General features: G+C 50.4%; 8 protein-coding genes across 8 annotated transcripts in view; 6 read left to right on the top strand and 2 right to left on the bottom strand.

Moving 5' to 3' along the window:
- Nucleotides 1–917, top strand: part of LOC126572033 (daxx-like protein) — a 2,925-nt gene extending 2,008 nt beyond the window's left edge. The window contains exon 3 of the mRNA XM_050231053.1: nucleotides 48–917. Coding sequence (XP_050087010.1) covers nucleotides 48–531 — 484 coding nt within the window. The 3' untranslated portion in view covers nucleotides 532–917. The remainder of the gene's footprint in view (nucleotides 1–47) is intronic.
- On the bottom strand, nucleotides 886–2,558 carry LOC126572034 (kynurenine formamidase). The gene is made up of 2 exons (XM_050231054.1): nucleotides 1,865–2,558; nucleotides 886–1,779 (listed from the first exon to the last, which is right to left on the bottom strand). Exons 1-2 carry the CDS (start codon nucleotides 2,226–2,228, stop codon nucleotides 968–970), a joined length of 1,176 nt encoding a protein of 391 aa, XP_050087011.1. The 5' UTR covers nucleotides 2,229–2,558; the 3' UTR covers nucleotides 886–967.
- A 1,074-nt stretch (nucleotides 2,559–3,632) lies between these two features.
- LOC126572037 (probable serine hydrolase) lies at nucleotides 3,633–5,224 on the top strand. Its single transcript, XM_050231057.1, has 2 exons — nucleotides 3,633–3,993; nucleotides 4,059–5,224. The coding sequence occupies exons 1-2, from the start codon at nucleotides 3,850–3,852 to the stop codon at nucleotides 4,965–4,967; spliced, it is 1,053 nt and encodes a 350-aa protein (XP_050087014.1). The 5' UTR covers nucleotides 3,633–3,849; the 3' UTR covers nucleotides 4,968–5,224.
- A 96-nt stretch (nucleotides 5,225–5,320) lies between these two features.
- On the top strand, nucleotides 5,321–6,720 carry LOC126569976 (probable serine hydrolase). The gene is made up of 2 exons (XM_050227408.1): nucleotides 5,321–5,534; nucleotides 5,649–6,720. The coding sequence occupies exons 1-2, from the start codon at nucleotides 5,415–5,417 to the stop codon at nucleotides 6,567–6,569; spliced, it is 1,041 nt and encodes a 346-aa protein (XP_050083365.1). The 5' UTR covers nucleotides 5,321–5,414; the 3' UTR covers nucleotides 6,570–6,720.
- A 62-nt stretch (nucleotides 6,721–6,782) lies between these two features.
- On the top strand, nucleotides 6,783–8,052 carry LOC126569977 (probable serine hydrolase). The gene is made up of 2 exons (XM_050227410.1): nucleotides 6,783–6,975; nucleotides 7,038–8,052. Exons 1-2 carry the CDS (start codon nucleotides 6,916–6,918, stop codon nucleotides 7,965–7,967), a joined length of 990 nt encoding a protein of 329 aa, XP_050083367.1. The 5' UTR covers nucleotides 6,783–6,915; the 3' UTR covers nucleotides 7,968–8,052.
- A 105-nt stretch (nucleotides 8,053–8,157) lies between these two features.
- LOC126569978 (probable serine hydrolase) lies at nucleotides 8,158–9,679 on the top strand. Its single transcript, XM_050227411.1, has 2 exons — nucleotides 8,158–8,582; nucleotides 8,650–9,679. The coding sequence occupies exons 1-2, from the start codon at nucleotides 8,526–8,528 to the stop codon at nucleotides 9,571–9,573; spliced, it is 981 nt and encodes a 326-aa protein (XP_050083368.1). The 5' UTR covers nucleotides 8,158–8,525; the 3' UTR covers nucleotides 9,574–9,679.
- A 184-nt stretch (nucleotides 9,680–9,863) lies between these two features.
- On the bottom strand, nucleotides 9,864–12,660 carry LOC126570257 (pre-rRNA-processing protein TSR1 homolog). Its single transcript, XM_050227874.1, has 3 exons — nucleotides 12,478–12,660; nucleotides 12,133–12,403; nucleotides 9,864–12,066 (listed from the first exon to the last, which is right to left on the bottom strand). Exons 1-3 carry the CDS (start codon nucleotides 12,581–12,583, stop codon nucleotides 9,945–9,947), a joined length of 2,499 nt encoding a protein of 832 aa, XP_050083831.1. The 5' UTR covers nucleotides 12,584–12,660; the 3' UTR covers nucleotides 9,864–9,944.
- Nucleotides 12,661–12,945: 285 nt separating this feature from the next.
- On the top strand, nucleotides 12,946–14,539 carry LOC126580773 (stomatin-like protein 2, mitochondrial). The gene is made up of 3 exons (XM_050244023.1): nucleotides 12,946–13,129; nucleotides 13,208–13,321; nucleotides 13,384–14,539. Exons 1-3 carry the CDS (start codon nucleotides 13,049–13,051, stop codon nucleotides 14,356–14,358), a joined length of 1,170 nt encoding a protein of 389 aa, XP_050099980.1. The 5' UTR covers nucleotides 12,946–13,048; the 3' UTR covers nucleotides 14,359–14,539.
- The last annotated feature ends 461 nt before the right edge of the window (nucleotides 14,540–15,000 follow it).

Raw genomic sequence — 15,000 nt, forward strand, 5'->3', positions numbered from 1 at the left:
AAATCGCGATCTATGTTGACCCTTTACCCTGCCTATTCTGATTACAGATTTGCAAAAGCGGAAGCGAATGAGGAGATAGAGGTGTTTGAGGATCTTCCTTTACCGGACGACTATCCATCAGCAGTCCTCGCGGTCGACGAAGGTGGTGTAAAGGAGAGCAAAACCGAACAAACGCAGCCATCCAACAGCAGTAGCAGTAGTACCAGCGGCCCTAGTAGTAGTAGAAATAGTGGTAGTAGCAGTAGCAGTAATTCAAGTAACAGCACAGCAAGTGGTATCAGCAAAAAGGATACGTCAGCCAACCGAACCACTACCGTTTCGGCGACGGATGATTCCGCCAAAGTGCTGATCGCTGACCTAACCGACAGTGAGGACGATGATGATGATGATGATGATGATGACGAAGAAGACGAAGAGGAGGATGAGGAGGAAGACGATGAGGAACAAACCACCAAGGAGAACGTGAAACCGGACTGCTTCGAAGATATTGTGATTTCCGATGATGAGGAGCTGCTGCTGCCCGAGTCATAGCACACGTTGCCACCCGTCGCCATTGGCAACGTCCGTTAGGCTTAGTTCAGTTACCTCCGTTTTCACTTCGCTCCGCTTTCATTTACGCCCCGGAGACCGTAGCATGCGGTGCGCACCGCTGTGGTCTTTCCTGTCGGTTACTATATTTATTTAGTCAATATTTTGAGTGATCCTAATTCTTTTCCACCAACCAACCAGCAACAACAACAACAACAATGGACAGCTATTTGTCTGCGACTGATAAAAAGAAACAACACGAAAGCTTTCCAATTCGTACTAGCGATAAGGCTCGATCTGTCAAGATCGACCCCAATAATTGTAAATAATGAAAAGCAGAATTAAATTCAAACGAAGGAAACATATTTTTCGAACAATCACACACTAAACACACGACGCGTTCTTGATGGTGCATTTGTGCATTTCATTTACTACTCCTCTATATCACTTCCTCTACCGTGGTATCGATCGTCTTGTCGAATCCTTTCAGAATCGCAATCGTCAACGGGTGATCGGTTTGGGATAGGTTCTCCACAATATCGAAATGATCGAGTCCTGGCAGCACGTTCAAATCACAGGTTAACGCAAACGATTCCAGATGGTTCTTCATACCGGTGGCCATAGTGCGGAACACTTCACTATCGTGCTCGGCTACGTACACGTGAAACCGTGGCCCCGCTCCGTCGCCGGTCAGGTGGCTAAAGCTCATCGACAACGGTGACAACCGGAGCACGTTGTTATCGTTCAAACCGAGCAGATTGTCCTGATTAACGCTCACGGTGTAGCGTAGTTCCTGTACGTCGTACACTCCCGAGATGAGATAGACGTCCTTAAGTAGAGCAAACTCTTCGCCACCGACGGCACTTTTGAACTGCTTATCCAGCATACTAGCAATCAGGTGCGCACCGGCCGAATGCCCTGCCAGGGCCACCTGCCGCACGCCGTGTTCCGTGGCATAGTTCAGCACGTACTCACCGGCCACCCGGATTTGATTCACCAGCTCGTCCAGCGTAACCGAGGGGCACAGCTCGTAACCTACGATCATCACACGGATACCCCGATCGACCAGTGGTTTCGCTGGATAGGCGGACGTTTCCTTCTCCAGCATCTGCCAGTAACCACCGTGAATGTACACGAACAGCGGTGCATCCTCGGGTAGATCATCCCCATAAATGTCCACCTTTTCCCGCTCTCCACTCCCATAATCGATGTCCAGTTTCGTCGTCATTGCAGCCCGATTGGCGTCACTCACTGGGGAAGAAGCAAAGGGGGAATCAGTGGTTTGCACGCGTTAACACGTGGCCAAAGATCAACGGATTTCAATCGTGCATATTACCTTCCTTCGCGAACTGCACATGATAATTGATGACCTCGGCGGGCGTTTCGTAGCGGATACTCCAGGCCGAGGGTGAGTATTGCTTCTCCCAGATGGCCAACGTTTCCGCGGTCGGTGGTCCCACGATTTCAGTGCCTGACTTCATGTCGGCCACACAAGCTGCCTTTGATTTGCTGCTCGCTATGCGATTGCGAAGGAACTGTTTGACGAAACTCAAATCAAGCGGTTCAGCCTCACCGACAGGGAGACGATCTGCGACGAGAGCTAAGCCGGAGACAAACAGCGTGCAGACGACGAATGCCCGGTACCTTATCAGCGGCGGCACTCGTCGATGGCACGTAATCGTGCCAGTGTGTTTGGCCATCCTTAGAGTATTCTATGGTAATTTTCCCTTCCACAATTCTTCTCCCTTCGCCCCTCCTGGAGTCGGTATTTGGCTGTCTTTGCTCCTCTCTCTCTCTCTCCCTCTCGCTCGGGATGAGTCAGTCACACGTTCGCACGATGATAATCTTTGACTCTTGCTGTGTCGTCGGTCGCTCGGGTAGGATCGAGTTACTTTCTTGCACCAGGGAGAGGAACCGACCGACGGGAATGAAACCTTACATACCACGGCTTCTCAGTTACAGCAATCACACGTCCTTGGGCCGGACACAGCCACCGATGGGACCGTTCGATGCGATGCGACTAATCGATACAGCAGGCATTTTGTTCCTAAACGCCCCCTTGACTGGCCAATTCAGTGTTATCTGCCCCCTCCGGTACTCGCTGGTACTTCAGTTGCTCCGGTGGTGGTTTCTTAAGGTGGCTGATAACTACTATCAAGATCTTGGTCAATTGTCAATCAGAGGAATTTAGTTTGAAACCTACAACCGCCTCTCGGATACCCTTTTTTTGTCGTTTTTTTTTATCAACACAATGATAACGGGCTTGAGTGGTGGATCAGAACCGTTCCGGAGAACCTAACTGGGGTAGCACCGCCCATGTGCAACATAGAAACACACGTGTGGCGTCATTTCTGTTGGAGTCATCGGCAGCGTCGGGAGTTATCTACGCCATCGATAAGCCACTGCTGCGTATTGCTAAAAGGATCGTTTGTTATTAGCTTGAAAAAGACAGAAAAAATGGCGATAACAGAGAGATAAGCCTATTGAGCTATCAGAGATAGTATGCTATTGATTGGAACGTGTGATTCACTGAAAGTGTGGATTGAGAGGATCCGGAAGTATCGAGATTCCTCTTTCGCTATGAGAATGTCCATCATTTCGAGATCAAATAGTTTGATCAGAACATCACGTGTTAATGGTGTTTGTCAAGCGCGCATATGGTAACAGAACTGAGATGAATGAGTACGCGTAATGTTATCAATAACCAAACTGTTATCAGCTTTATCAGCTGCGGCTACTCGTGATTGGTGGTTGGCGTTTTGAGTTGTGCGCGCGGTTTGCTCTCGCGCCATGCAAGATTGTGCAAAATATTGAATGCAAGATACTCTCCCTGCGTCTGGAGGCCTATGTAATTTATTGAATCTTTATTGGCATTTTTTGCCCATTTTAGGTCAAGTAATGCTTTATAATATGGAAAACGTGAGTACTAAAATACAAAGGCTCACATAGGTTCCACTTTTTAAAAAAATAAGTTGAAATTTCATAAGCCCCGATGAAAAGAATGTGACTATATCAAATGACAGATTGACATCAATAATATTGCACACAAATATTGACCTCTCATGTTCTGCGTGTCTGGGCCGCAAAAAAAGATTAAAAAAGTATTCACAAGATTGTTGTGGGCCACGAAATTATGGTGCTGCGTTTCATAATGTTACGGAGGTGTTGGTGACCACCACGCGGAGGAAGTTGTGAGATAACGCGAGGAAGATGATGCGTGCGTGCGAGCTGTGATCAAAGTCTAAATAACCGCCGTCTCATTCTGTGGTATCGTGTTAATCGTCCCGGAGAGTTACACGAGAAAACGGACATCACCCAAGAATGGCCTCATCGGTTGCGCTGAGATGGACCTTTTCCAGTGGACGTCCCTTCCTAAAGGCGGCCACGATCAGTGGCGGAGGACACCATCGTCGCTCGCATCATCAGGCGCACAATCTCGTGGAGCAGCACGATCGTCAGCATGATGTAAGGCCTTTCGCGACCGTGTCCCCGATCCCGTTGACCTATATTTTCACGTCACACATACGCAGGTGGAGGAAGTACGGATTCCGGTACCGTACGGTGAAATTGCCGGAAAATGGTGGGGACCGAAGAACGTGCGACCCATCGTATCGATTCACGGTTGGCAGGACAACGCGGGCACCTTTGATCGGTTGATACCGCTGCTACCGAAGCACATTAGCTTCCTGGCGATCGATCTTCCGGGCCATGGGCTTTCCTCACGCATTCCTGACGGCATGATGTACCACTCGCTCGACAACACGTTCCTGCTGTTCTATCTGATGCGCGAGTACGGCTGGAAGAAGCTGTCCCTGATGGGCCACTCGATGGGTTCGATTCTGAGCTTCATCTTTACCGCAACGTTCCCCGATAAGGTGGATTTCTATATCGGTATCGATGCCCTTAAACCGCACATCTCCGATCCGCACAAGTTCCCGGGCCGGTTAGAGAAACGACTTCCGCAGGCCCTCCTGGCGGACATTCGCAATCGAGAGAAATCGGAACCACCGTCGTATCCGTACGTGGAGCTGATTGAACGGTTGCACCTCGGGACGAACAAATCGGTCAGCCGGGAAGCGGCACCATTCCTACTGTACCGCAATACGCGCAAATCAACGCTCCATCCGGACCGGTACTACTTTACCCGAGACAGCCGATTGAAGCACAGTCTCGGTGTCGGCTGGGAGCAGGCCATTAATCTGGAGTTTGCCAAGCGCATCAAGTTGCCCTATCTGTTCATCAAAGCCAAACACTCGCCGTACTACGAGGAACGGAAGTACTTTGACGAGTTTGTCGAAACGGTCCAGGCGAACAATCCGCTCTTCCAGCTCGAGTTTATCGACAGTACGCACCATCTGCATCTGACGGAACCGGAGAAGATAAGTCCGATCATTAGCAAGTTTCTGGAGAAACACTGGAAACAGGAGAATGAACACTAGCGTTGGGTTGGGTGTTGGGGTGTGTGACGATGTAAGGGTCTCCGTATTAACTTATTGATGTACCTCTTCTTAAAAGAACAATATTTAAAAACCCAGAAACCAGAAAAAAAACATGTGTTCCACAAGGCCGATTGGCTACCTCATTTCAGTGGCTTTTTGTTAAGTTTGTCAATAATAAAAAACGGAAAAGAAACAATTCGCTTCGATCTGCTTAATACCAGCATTTCGTGACAACGAAATATCGTGCGAACTCCAATTTTCTGAATAGTCATCCCCCCTCCTCCTTTTTATGCGGCTCGTTGCGTGTGGAATCACCGTCGCCACATCGCACCATTCACATTTCAGCAGCTGACGGCGACGAGTCACGGTCGCGCGATAAGACGGGTCGGTCCCGCGGTGGATAGCGCAGCGTACGCACCAGGCACATCATCACACAGCGTGATCACGATGGCTGAGGTCGTGGAGTGTAACCGAACCGCGGCACAATCCGACGGTGAAACCAACCACAACACGCCGGAACCACATCCAATGATCAAATTCATTGAACTACAGGACAAACAAAACAAGGTCAGTAGGTTACAAGAACAGCAACAATCAAGCAATCCGTGGAATCCGGTTTCTAATCAAGTGTTTGTGGTGTGTGCAATCGTTTTCGCACGTGTGTGCGTTTGTCTCTTTTAGGCAACGGAAGTTGAGATCCCAGTTCCATATGGCAAGATAGCGGGCAAGTGGTACGGTCCGCAGGATGTACGGCCAATCGTCTGCCTGCACGGTTGGCTCGATAACTGTGGTACCTTTGATCGGTTGCTACCGCTGCTGCCGGAGGAAGTGAGCTTCCTGGCGATCGACCTGCCCGGCCATGGATACTCCTCGAGGATACCGGACGGTATGGTGTACTATCAGCTGGATTGTATTCCGCTGCTGCTGAACATCATGCAGGAGTACGGCTGGACAAAGATCTCCCTCATGGGCCACTCGATGGGTGCGATCATCTGTTTCATCTTTACCGCCCTGTTCCCGGACAAGGTGGATCTGCTGATCGGTATCGATGCGCTCAAACCCCTCAGCTACCGCCGGGAACGGTTTCCCGAGCGATTGAGCAAACAGGTCACGAAGCTCATCGAAGCGGACACCCGGAACCGGGAAAAATCAGAACCACCTTCGTATGCGTACGAAGAGATGATCGATCGGTTGTATGCCGGAACGGCGGCCTCGGTAACACGCGAAACTTGCCCGTACCTGCTGCAGCGGAACATTAAACCGTCGCGCAAGTTCCCCGGGAAGTATTTCTTCGACCGGGACAATCGTATGAAGTACAACGTGATCCCTGGCTGGGCGGACAGTATTAACATGGAGCTAGCGAAGCGTATCACCGCACCTTTCCTCACCATCCGGGCACTCGATTCAATAAACCCGGGTGCGAAGGATGGCTTCGAGGAGACGGTGGCCGTACTGACGGAATCGAACCCCCGTTATGAGGTAGCTTACGTGAAGGGTACCCATCACGTTCAGCTGACGGAACCGGAAAACTGTGTACCGCCGTTGGTGGCCTTTTTGCGCAAATATTGGCGCAAAGAGCCGGAGGTTTTGAGTCGTCTGTGAGAGGCTACCTGGGGGTAGATGATAAGGGGTGGAATGATAAGAGGGAAATTAGGAACTAACATTTATTGCTTTCAAGTGCTGGACGGAATGGGACAGGACGGGTTAACTGGAAATAAAAACGATCACGCACGTGTTCGTGCGAATGCTCGGAGCTCTCGTGTGTCTTGGTGTGCGTCTTAATTCCGTTGTTGTTGTCGTCGTCGGTTGCTATCAAAGTCCAGCTGCATGCGTTGTCGTGGTCGGATGAGATGAGTTTGCAAAAGTGTGTGAGGCGATAAGATGCTGATAAAGATTTTGTTTTCCAAGTGCACCACCGGCGCATGCCAAAGGCCAGTATAGCCACGCAATGGATGTCGATAGCCAACGGATTGAAACGCTCGTAGAGAGACACGATCGTGAACATGGGGTAAGCGACACGCACCAAGGAATCGGTCATTGGGCGCTAACGCGGTTTCGCATTGTTTACAGGTCCAGGAGGTACGGATACCGGTGCCCTTCGGTGAGATCGCAGGGAAATGGTGGGGTCCCCGAAACGTACGGCCGATCGTCTGTCTGCACGGTTGGCAAGATAATGCGGGAACGTTCGATACGTTGATACCGCTTCTGCCACCACACATCAGTTTCCTGGCGCTCGACACCCCGGGCCATGGTTACTCATCCCGGATACCGCACGGAATGTCCTACCAACCGATGAACGTGTTCTACATGCTCAACTTCATCATGGCCGAGTACGGCTGGCGAAAGATCTCGCTGATGGGCCACTCGATGGGTTCGGTGTTGGTGTACGCGTACGCGGCCGTTTTCCCCACGCGTGTCGATCTCGTCGTTTCGCTAGACGCCCTGAAACCGCAGGTGTTCCCGGACTCCGTCATGGTGTCACTGATGGCCGAACTAACGCCCGAACTCGTTAAGGCGGATCGGCGCAACCAGGACCGTACGGAACCACCGGCCTATACGTACGAGGAAGCGATCGATCGGTTGTACCACGGTGCCGTTAACTCAATCACCCGCGAGGCCTGTCCTTTTCTGCTCCAGCGCAACATCCGTCGATCGGCCAAATACCCGGAGAAGTACTACTTTTCGCGTGACAGCCGGCTCAAGTATGGGCTTGGGTTTCTGTGGTCACAGGCGATCAACCTGCGACTGGCACAGAACCTCACGATGCCATTCCTGTTCGTGAAGGCTTCGGATTCACCGTACTGGGAAAGCAAACAGTATTACGATGAAGCAATCGAGATCTTGCGCCGTGACAATGCGCACTTTGAGCTGCAGCACGTCGAGGGTACGCACCACGTTCATCTGTCCCATCCGGAGCGTGTGGCACCGGCTGTGACCGAGTTTTTGCGTAAATATTGGCAAAAGGATGACGACAGTGAGCACACTAGTAGTAAGCTGTAAGAAGGTCGAAAAGTGGCCCGGTTTTTTGTGTCTTTTCTAAATTAAAATAAAGCTTCGAGCTCCAGGAGCTTGGTTGGTTACAGGATGAGGTCAGATAAGCAGAATCGTTAAAATTTAAATTCGTTTGTGATTAAGCTAACGGTGATACTGTGTGTGGTATGTGGATAGCATAATCGCTTCCTAGATCATGGTCAAGGTCGCCACTCTACAACTCGTAACCTGAATGAGACTCAAAACGACAAAAGAAAGAGCGAGAGGGGGAGCGAATACGAAAGGTTTGGTGATGAGCAAACAGCCCAGATAACACACGGAGACGAAGATCATTTGTTTGGTTGCGCTAAGCGAGATACTAAAAACCCCACCACCTCCTCAATCGGATGCGATACAATGTGTCTCTATCCCCCACTTCTTCTCCTCATGCACCTGCCGAAGATCTTCAAATCTTTGTGGCCCAACCCATGCGGATAGCTTGATAGCTTTATTCGCCATCATTCATTCGCACCAGTTGGTCGCACCGTTAGCTGGTGATCGCTGAACCATCGAACCAGCAACAGTAGCATGGCGACCCCACAAGAAAACCTACGAATGGTACAGCAAAACGACGAACTACACAAGGTAACTAAAAGCCACAGGTGCTCCTTCTGGTGATCACGCGATCATTAATGCGCCATTCTAATCGTAGGTCCGGGAGATACGACTACCACTGCCCTTCGGAGACGTGTGCTGTAAATGGTGGGGTCCTAGTGATGTGCGACCGATCGTCTGTCTGCACGGATGGCTCGATAATGCCGGTTCGTTCGATCGCTTGATACCGCTGCTACCGCGCGACATCAGCTTCCTCGCGATCGATCTGCCTGGTCATGGCCGATCGGCGCACCTACCGGCCGGTGTTGCCTACAATGCACTCGACGTGCTTCGGTTGCTTCTTCACGTGATGCAGCTGTACGGTTGGCCACGGATTTCGCTCATGTGCCACTCGATCAGTGCGGTGATGGCGTACGTGTTTGCCGGTATCTTCCCGGAGCGTGTAGAGCTGTTGATTTCGTTCGATCTACTGAAACCCTTCATTCTCGATCCCGATATGTCGCTGTTCCTGTTTGCGGATTCAATTCCCAAATCCCTCGACTTCGACGCTGCGTCCGATCGTCAGGTTAAGCCGGCCAAGGAGTACCAGTACGATCGACTCGTTGAGCACATGCACACAGGATTTCAGGAATCGATTAGCCGCGAAGCGTGTCACTATCTGTTGTATCGTGCCTTTAAACCGGTGCCCGATCAACCGGGTTACTTCTGGCGCGTTTCGGATCAACGGGTACGGCACAACCATGGGTTGGTTTGGTCCCACGAGCTCAATCTGTACATCGCACGCCGGATAAAGGTGCCCTTCCTCTTCCTGAAAACCACTGAGACGCCCATCTTTGAGGATCCCCGGTACCACCAGGAAACGATCGATGCGCTTGTGGCGTGCAATGAACGATTTGTGATGGGTACGGTGGAAGGCAAACATCATGCCCATCTTTCGAACCCCGAACGTGTTGCGCCATTTGTGAGCAATTTTTTGGCCAAGCATTGGACGAAAGACAATTGGCAAGTGAGTAAGCTCTAGCTTGATCGGACGGGAGACGTTGCATCGTGAGTACAGGGCAATAATAGTTAGCTAACGATAATAACGAAGTGGGCTAGACTTTATGGTGGTAATCGGTGAGAGTGAATTGGTAGCTGAAGGTAACGGAGGGGAGGGTTGGGACACTGTTTTTTTCATCCAAAGAATATAAACAATCGGTCTTCAAGAAAATGGTGTGCCAAGTTAAATTACTTACATGATCGTTCACGAGGTATATAGTTATCGGATGTTATCACACTAATTCGACCACTTTTGGTCGGTGTCACACTTGATTATTGAATTTTAGAAAATCTTTATTAACACACTACTGCACTGTATGTAAGCGATTATACATGAATTCAAACTCACTCCACTCACTCCTGCATCATTTCAACCTTCGTGTTGAACGTTACCGATCGTTCACCTTTCGGAACACTGGTCGCAGTCGGACCGGAGACTGAGGTACTGGCCGCCACAGAAGGACACGATACGATACAATCCTCGTACGTCCACTTGGGGAACACACGCTTATACAGATACAGCAGCACCGTATCGTGCGATTTGAGCTGCGCATCGAAGATACATTTCATGTGGCCGTGCGTACCGAGCGATTCCTTGATATGGCCGACGCGCCCAAGCTTCGTGCGTAGCTTACACGGTTTAAAGTACGCAATATCTTCGGGATTGAAGAACATAAAGCGAATCGTAGCATACTTGCGATTGATCTTGAACGGATGGCCGCTCAGAACGACGCGCTTCAGCACGACACGATCGGGATTGCACGTGAGCACACTACCGGAAGCGACCATCGAGAGCGTCGTGTCGGGATTTTCACGGAAACACAGGACCGGTGCCGGAGGGAACTGGATCGGTGCGAAGAACGTTGCCACGATTGCGCCACCCGGTCGGAAATATCGTTCATACTTGTGCTTATCACTGTTTGTGTGTTGGCTGAAGATTGGATTGACGATGAACCGCCGATAGCCACACTGGACGATCATTCGCTCTTTCGATTTGATCGGGATCGTCGAGTTGGGCGTTCGCTTGAGACACACGTTCATCACGGACATTTGATGCTCGTGAGGGAGCAATCCGTACACGATCACACGATCGGTCGTTCCCATGGCGCTGGTGTACGCCGTCCAGAGGGCCTGTGGAACGTTCTTCACCTCCAGCCGGACGTACCAACCGGGCATGACCACATCGTCACCTTCCAGCTCTTGCGCTTCACGCAGAATGCGACGCTTGGTGCGATCAAAGTTCTGGAACTGATACACGCGAGCGTAATCGAACGGAAGGTTCTCCTTGACATCCCAGGCGGAGGTACGGAACGATTCGAGGCCACGGTACTTGCGGAACCGTTCCCGAGCCGTCGAATTGGCCGGTGTGTCGATCTCATCCGGGAACACTTCATCGTCCCGGGCGGCCTGTATCTTCGCCAGCGTACTACGTTCCTCTTCCAAATCCATCTCCTTATCGTACCGTTCAGCCGATACGGGAGCATCCGACGAGACGCTCACTTCATCGAAATCCTGCTCATCTCCTGCCTCCTCATCGGCCGCCACTTTGCTTTCGGCCTCTGACACGCAGGACATATTATCATCCTCATCACCGTCTTCATCCTCGTCGTCATCATCATCATCCTCATCTTCGTCCACTTCTTCAATCTCCGGAATCCAGGAAGCTTGATAGTCGCTCATGCCCTTTGGAACGCGCTTGACGAGCTTCTTCTTCGTCTCTTGTCGTGATGCGGCAATTTCCTCCTCCGTTGGCCACGTCTGCTCGGCATCCATCTCATCCGGGACGTTCTCACGCTGTAAGCTTGCCTGGCGCTCCGGATCAGCAACCAACCGGGGTCGCGTCTCACCGGACATCATTTCGCCATCGTCCGGTTTCCGCAAACGGTACGGATCATCCGGTGAAGCTATGGCCTCGAGCTGGAAATCACCCAAGCCGGGAATATGTACCAGTTGATTGACCGACAGCGCGACACCGCGTAGAAACCCGGTCACTTTCAGTGTACCCAACACTCCGGCCACCTCATCCGGGGCACCGGTACTGGGGACGAATTCTACCTTCTCTCCCAGCATATGCGGTCGGTTGGCCCGGTTATGAAGCACTTTACGCTTTTGGCCACCGATGCGACGCAACAGATTCAATCCATCCGTCTCCGTATCGAGCTGCATAAGCTTTTCATCGGGAAGAATGGTCGAGATGGCTTTCTGTATGTTCACCTTCACTTGGTTGCGCTTCTTCGGATTGATCGAGGGTAAATCCATCAGGCAAACGATCGGCGTTGGCAATCCTTGGGTTAGTGCCATGTTCAGCACCTTCGCACCCGTCTTATCGATCACATCTTCTGCATCGGCAGCGGCGGCTGCCGATAGCACAAGCACCACCGAATCGCAAACTTTCAGTGCATCCAACACGTTCAACTCCTTGCCACGGCCGGTTTCGGGGACGACAAACGAAAACCGTTGCCGGAAGCGAGGTACACTAGCAATGAAAGCGGAAATTAATCAAAATTCCACCACAGCCACGGCCTTTTATCGACATACTCACTTCATGTACCGGATACGATCGAACACGCTGATAACGGTGGCCTCCGGGTCACATCCTTCGATCATCCGTAGGGCCGAATTTGGGTCGATCAAATCGTTCAGCGGCAACACGCAGGTCAGGAATGGTGCCGTCAGAGCACCACCGATCGCGCGCTTCAAAGCGATCGCCTCCTGGCGCTTGTTCTTGCGAATGTCGTTTGCTTGCTGACGACGTTCCTCACGAGTTTGTTGCCGATTTGGGCGACGTGTTAGCGTTTTCAGATTCACTTTACCTGCCGGAGCAAATGGGAAAAAGGAAACTTATAATCAAAGGTCGTTCACAACACCCGGCAGGATCAATACGAACCTTTCGCGACACGATCCAATTCACGCTTCGAAGCGTGTTTTCCATGTTTGTGAAGCTTGTTGGTTTGCTTCAGCGCACCAGGACGATGAATAGTTTCCGTACCCATCGTTTACACTGTGAAAAGCCCGTTTTTCTTGCACAAAATCGGGAGAAATTCCGGCACTACTCGCGGACGCACATGTTTCCACGGTCAACAACAAGGGCGGGTTTGTGAGGTTAGGGTCAATGTTGTGATTCGTGTCAAATCCGTGTGTAAGTGGTTTATACAATCTAGTTAAGTAATTTATGTTAAATTTTATCCCGCTTATGCAGCATAGTTTTAAATAAATGAAGGTATTTCACTTGTTCCATAGAATGTTTAATCACCAAATCAAGGAACTTCGTATAAACCAGCAAGAAAAGGAGAAAAATTTAAGTTTGATTAATTTCAGTTGGCGCCGGAGTTGTCACACTTGTCAAACTCCAAACACAGAGCCGTCGTAGAGAAAAAAAGGTCCAGCGAAATCGGAAAAGTTTGCGAAACTCCGCTCGCCGTTCCGTAAGCCGGATAACGAAAAGTACAAATCTGAAGATGATACGTTCCGGTGCGAGAATCGCTCGCTTGCCTTTGCGAAGCTTGGCCGGCGGTGCTGCCGCGTTCAACGCCCCGCGAGTAAGTGTTATCGGGACCGGCCACGGGGGAGTGAAAGTGTGAACAGAAACCCAGAATAAATGCACGTAATCTTTCCAGGGATTGTTGCAATCGAACGCGATGCTGCAACAGCACGTACCCCTGCAAACTACACAAGTCCGATACCGATCCACGCCGATTAACACGGTTGTAATGTTTGTGCCACAGCAAGAGGTATGAATGGGAGGGAGGGACTTATCGCTGATAACTAAATTCGTTTAGTCTTTCTCTGGCAGGCCTGGATTGTGGAACGGATGGGTAAATTTCATCGAATCCTCGAACCGGGTTTGAATGTGCTGCTACCGATCGTAGACCGCGTGAAGTATGTGCAGAGTCTAAAGGAAATTGCTATCGATGTACCGAAGCAATCGGCCATCACGTCCGATAACGTGACGCTCAGCATCGACGGTGTGCTCTATCTGCGGATCCTTGATCCTTACCGGGCATCGTACGGTGTGGAGGATCCAGAGTTTGCAATCACCCAGCTCGCTCAGACCACGATGCGATCCGAGCTGGGCAAAATGTCTCTCGATAAGGTGTTCCGGGAGCGCGAATCGCTCAACATTAGCATAGTCGAGTCAATCAACAAGGCCAGCGAAGCGTGGGGTATCTCCTGCCTTCGGTACGAAATCCGTGACATCAAGCTACCGAGCCGGGTCCACGAGGCGATGCAGATGCAGGTGGAGGCGGAACGAAGGAAACGGGCAGCCATCCTGGAATCTGAGGGTGTTCGGGCGGCTGACATTAACGTGGCCGAAGGTAAACGCCAGTCTCGCATTCTCGCCTCCGAAGCCCAGAAACAGGAAGAAATCAATCGAGCAAATGGTGAAGCGGCCGCCATTATGGCGCTAGCTGATGCAAGAGCGAAGAGTTTGCGAATCGTCGCGGAATCTTTATCGACGGAGCATGGTCGCAGTGCCGCTTCACTAAGTGTCGCCGAGAAGTACGTGGTGGCATTCGAGAAACTGGCCAAGCAGAACAACACTCTCATCGTACCATCGACCGCATCAGATGTCACGTCGATGGTGGCACAGGCTATGCAGATTTACAACAATCTCTCGGGCAAGAAGGCGGCAACCCATCAGCACCAAGAAAGCGATGTGGCAGCAACGATGCTAAACGAAAGCAGCATACAGATCGATCCACTGCCATCATCTTTCGATAGTCAACATTCAGTAGACGGTGGTTCGAAGTCGAACTCGATAAAATAAAAGTCACAGAGTGGTACAGAAGCAACACTAGATGGTGATCAACAATTCGTTTACTTAGGAAGTGAAAGTATGACATGGAAGAACAGGCCACCCATGCCTTCGACAGCAGATCTATAATGTTAATGTAAATAAAGTTCTTCACTGAAGGAAATGTGCCGCCCGGTATGAGGGGAGGAAAACCATAAAATAACTTTCATTGGAAATGCCGAAAAAGTACGAACAGATGTCATCAGAATAGAAGAGAACGAGATACGTGATCTCACGGCAAACTATCAGTTTATTTCTCTTTTGTATGCGATTTTAAATCCACGTTTCAATATTTTGAAGATCACATAGCCTGCTTTGCTTGTACATCCGCGATGATACGTTATCCGTGGAAAACTATAAAATGAAAAGAAAAAAAAAATCATTAATTATCTAAATATACATAAGAGAAGTAGTCTTTGAAATCTCTCATCCAGCAAAACATCCTCTGCGGATCTCATGGAACGTGGAATGCGCGTTGCGGAATGGTTGGTTTCCAGCATTAATTCCACGTTACCACAAGACGCTCTGCTCTGTGTGTTGGTGCGAGAATATCAGAATTTATTCAAATCGTTCACTGTTATAATGCGTACAGGTCCGTGAATATCATTTCATCAT

This window comes from Anopheles aquasalis, chromosome 2 (genome assembly GCF_943734665.1).
Source record: "Anopheles aquasalis chromosome 2, idAnoAquaMG_Q_19, whole genome shotgun sequence".
Lineage (NCBI taxonomy): Eukaryota > Metazoa > Arthropoda > Insecta > Diptera > Culicidae > Anopheles > Anopheles aquasalis.

Excerpts from the sequence above, each read along its gene's own strand:
- LOC126572034 (XM_050231054.1), bottom strand. The coding sequence starts at position 2,228 with ATGGCCAAACACACTGGCACGATTACGTGCCATCGACGAGTGCCGCCG. Across the intron at positions 1,780-1,864 it reads TGTGCAGTTCGCGAAGGAAG|TGAGTGACGCCAATCGGGCT; the intron begins GTAATATGCACG and ends CTTCTTCCCCAG.
- LOC126572037 (XM_050231057.1), top strand. The coding sequence starts at position 3,850 with ATGGCCTCATCGGTTGCGCTGAGATGGACCTTTTCCAGTGGACGTCCC. Across the intron at positions 3,994-4,058 it reads AGCACGATCGTCAGCATGAT|GTGGAGGAAGTACGGATTCC; the intron begins GTAAGGCCTTTC and ends ACACATACGCAG.
- LOC126569976 (XM_050227408.1), top strand. The coding sequence starts at position 5,415 with ATGGCTGAGGTCGTGGAGTGTAACCGAACCGCGGCACAATCCGACGGT. Across the intron at positions 5,535-5,648 it reads TACAGGACAAACAAAACAAG|GCAACGGAAGTTGAGATCCC; the intron begins GTCAGTAGGTTA and ends TGTCTCTTTTAG.
- LOC126569977 (XM_050227410.1), top strand. The coding sequence starts at position 6,916 with ATGGATGTCGATAGCCAACGGATTGAAACGCTCGTAGAGAGACACGAT. Across the intron at positions 6,976-7,037 it reads GACACGATCGTGAACATGGG|GTCCAGGAGGTACGGATACC; the intron begins GTAAGCGACACG and ends CATTGTTTACAG.
- LOC126569978 (XM_050227411.1), top strand. The coding sequence starts at position 8,526 with ATGGCGACCCCACAAGAAAACCTACGAATGGTACAGCAAAACGACGAA. Across the intron at positions 8,583-8,649 it reads AAAACGACGAACTACACAAG|GTCCGGGAGATACGACTACC; the intron begins GTAACTAAAAGC and ends TTCTAATCGTAG.
- LOC126570257 (XM_050227874.1), bottom strand. The coding sequence starts at position 12,583 with ATGGGTACGGAAACTATTCATCGTCCTGGTGCGCTGAAGCAAACCAAC. Across the intron at positions 12,404-12,477 it reads ATTGGATCGTGTCGCGAAAG|GTAAAGTGAATCTGAAAACG; the intron begins GTTCGTATTGAT and ends TTGCTCCGGCAG. Across the intron at positions 12,067-12,132 it reads GATCGTATCCGGTACATGAA|TGTACCTCGCTTCCGGCAAC; the intron begins GTGAGTATGTCG and ends TTTCATTGCTAG.
- LOC126580773 (XM_050244023.1), top strand. The coding sequence starts at position 13,049 with ATGATACGTTCCGGTGCGAGAATCGCTCGCTTGCCTTTGCGAAGCTTG. Across the intron at positions 13,130-13,207 it reads CCGCGTTCAACGCCCCGCGA|GGATTGTTGCAATCGAACGC; the intron begins GTAAGTGTTATC and ends TAATCTTTCCAG. Across the intron at positions 13,322-13,383 it reads TGTTTGTGCCACAGCAAGAG|GCCTGGATTGTGGAACGGAT; the intron begins GTATGAATGGGA and ends TTTCTCTGGCAG.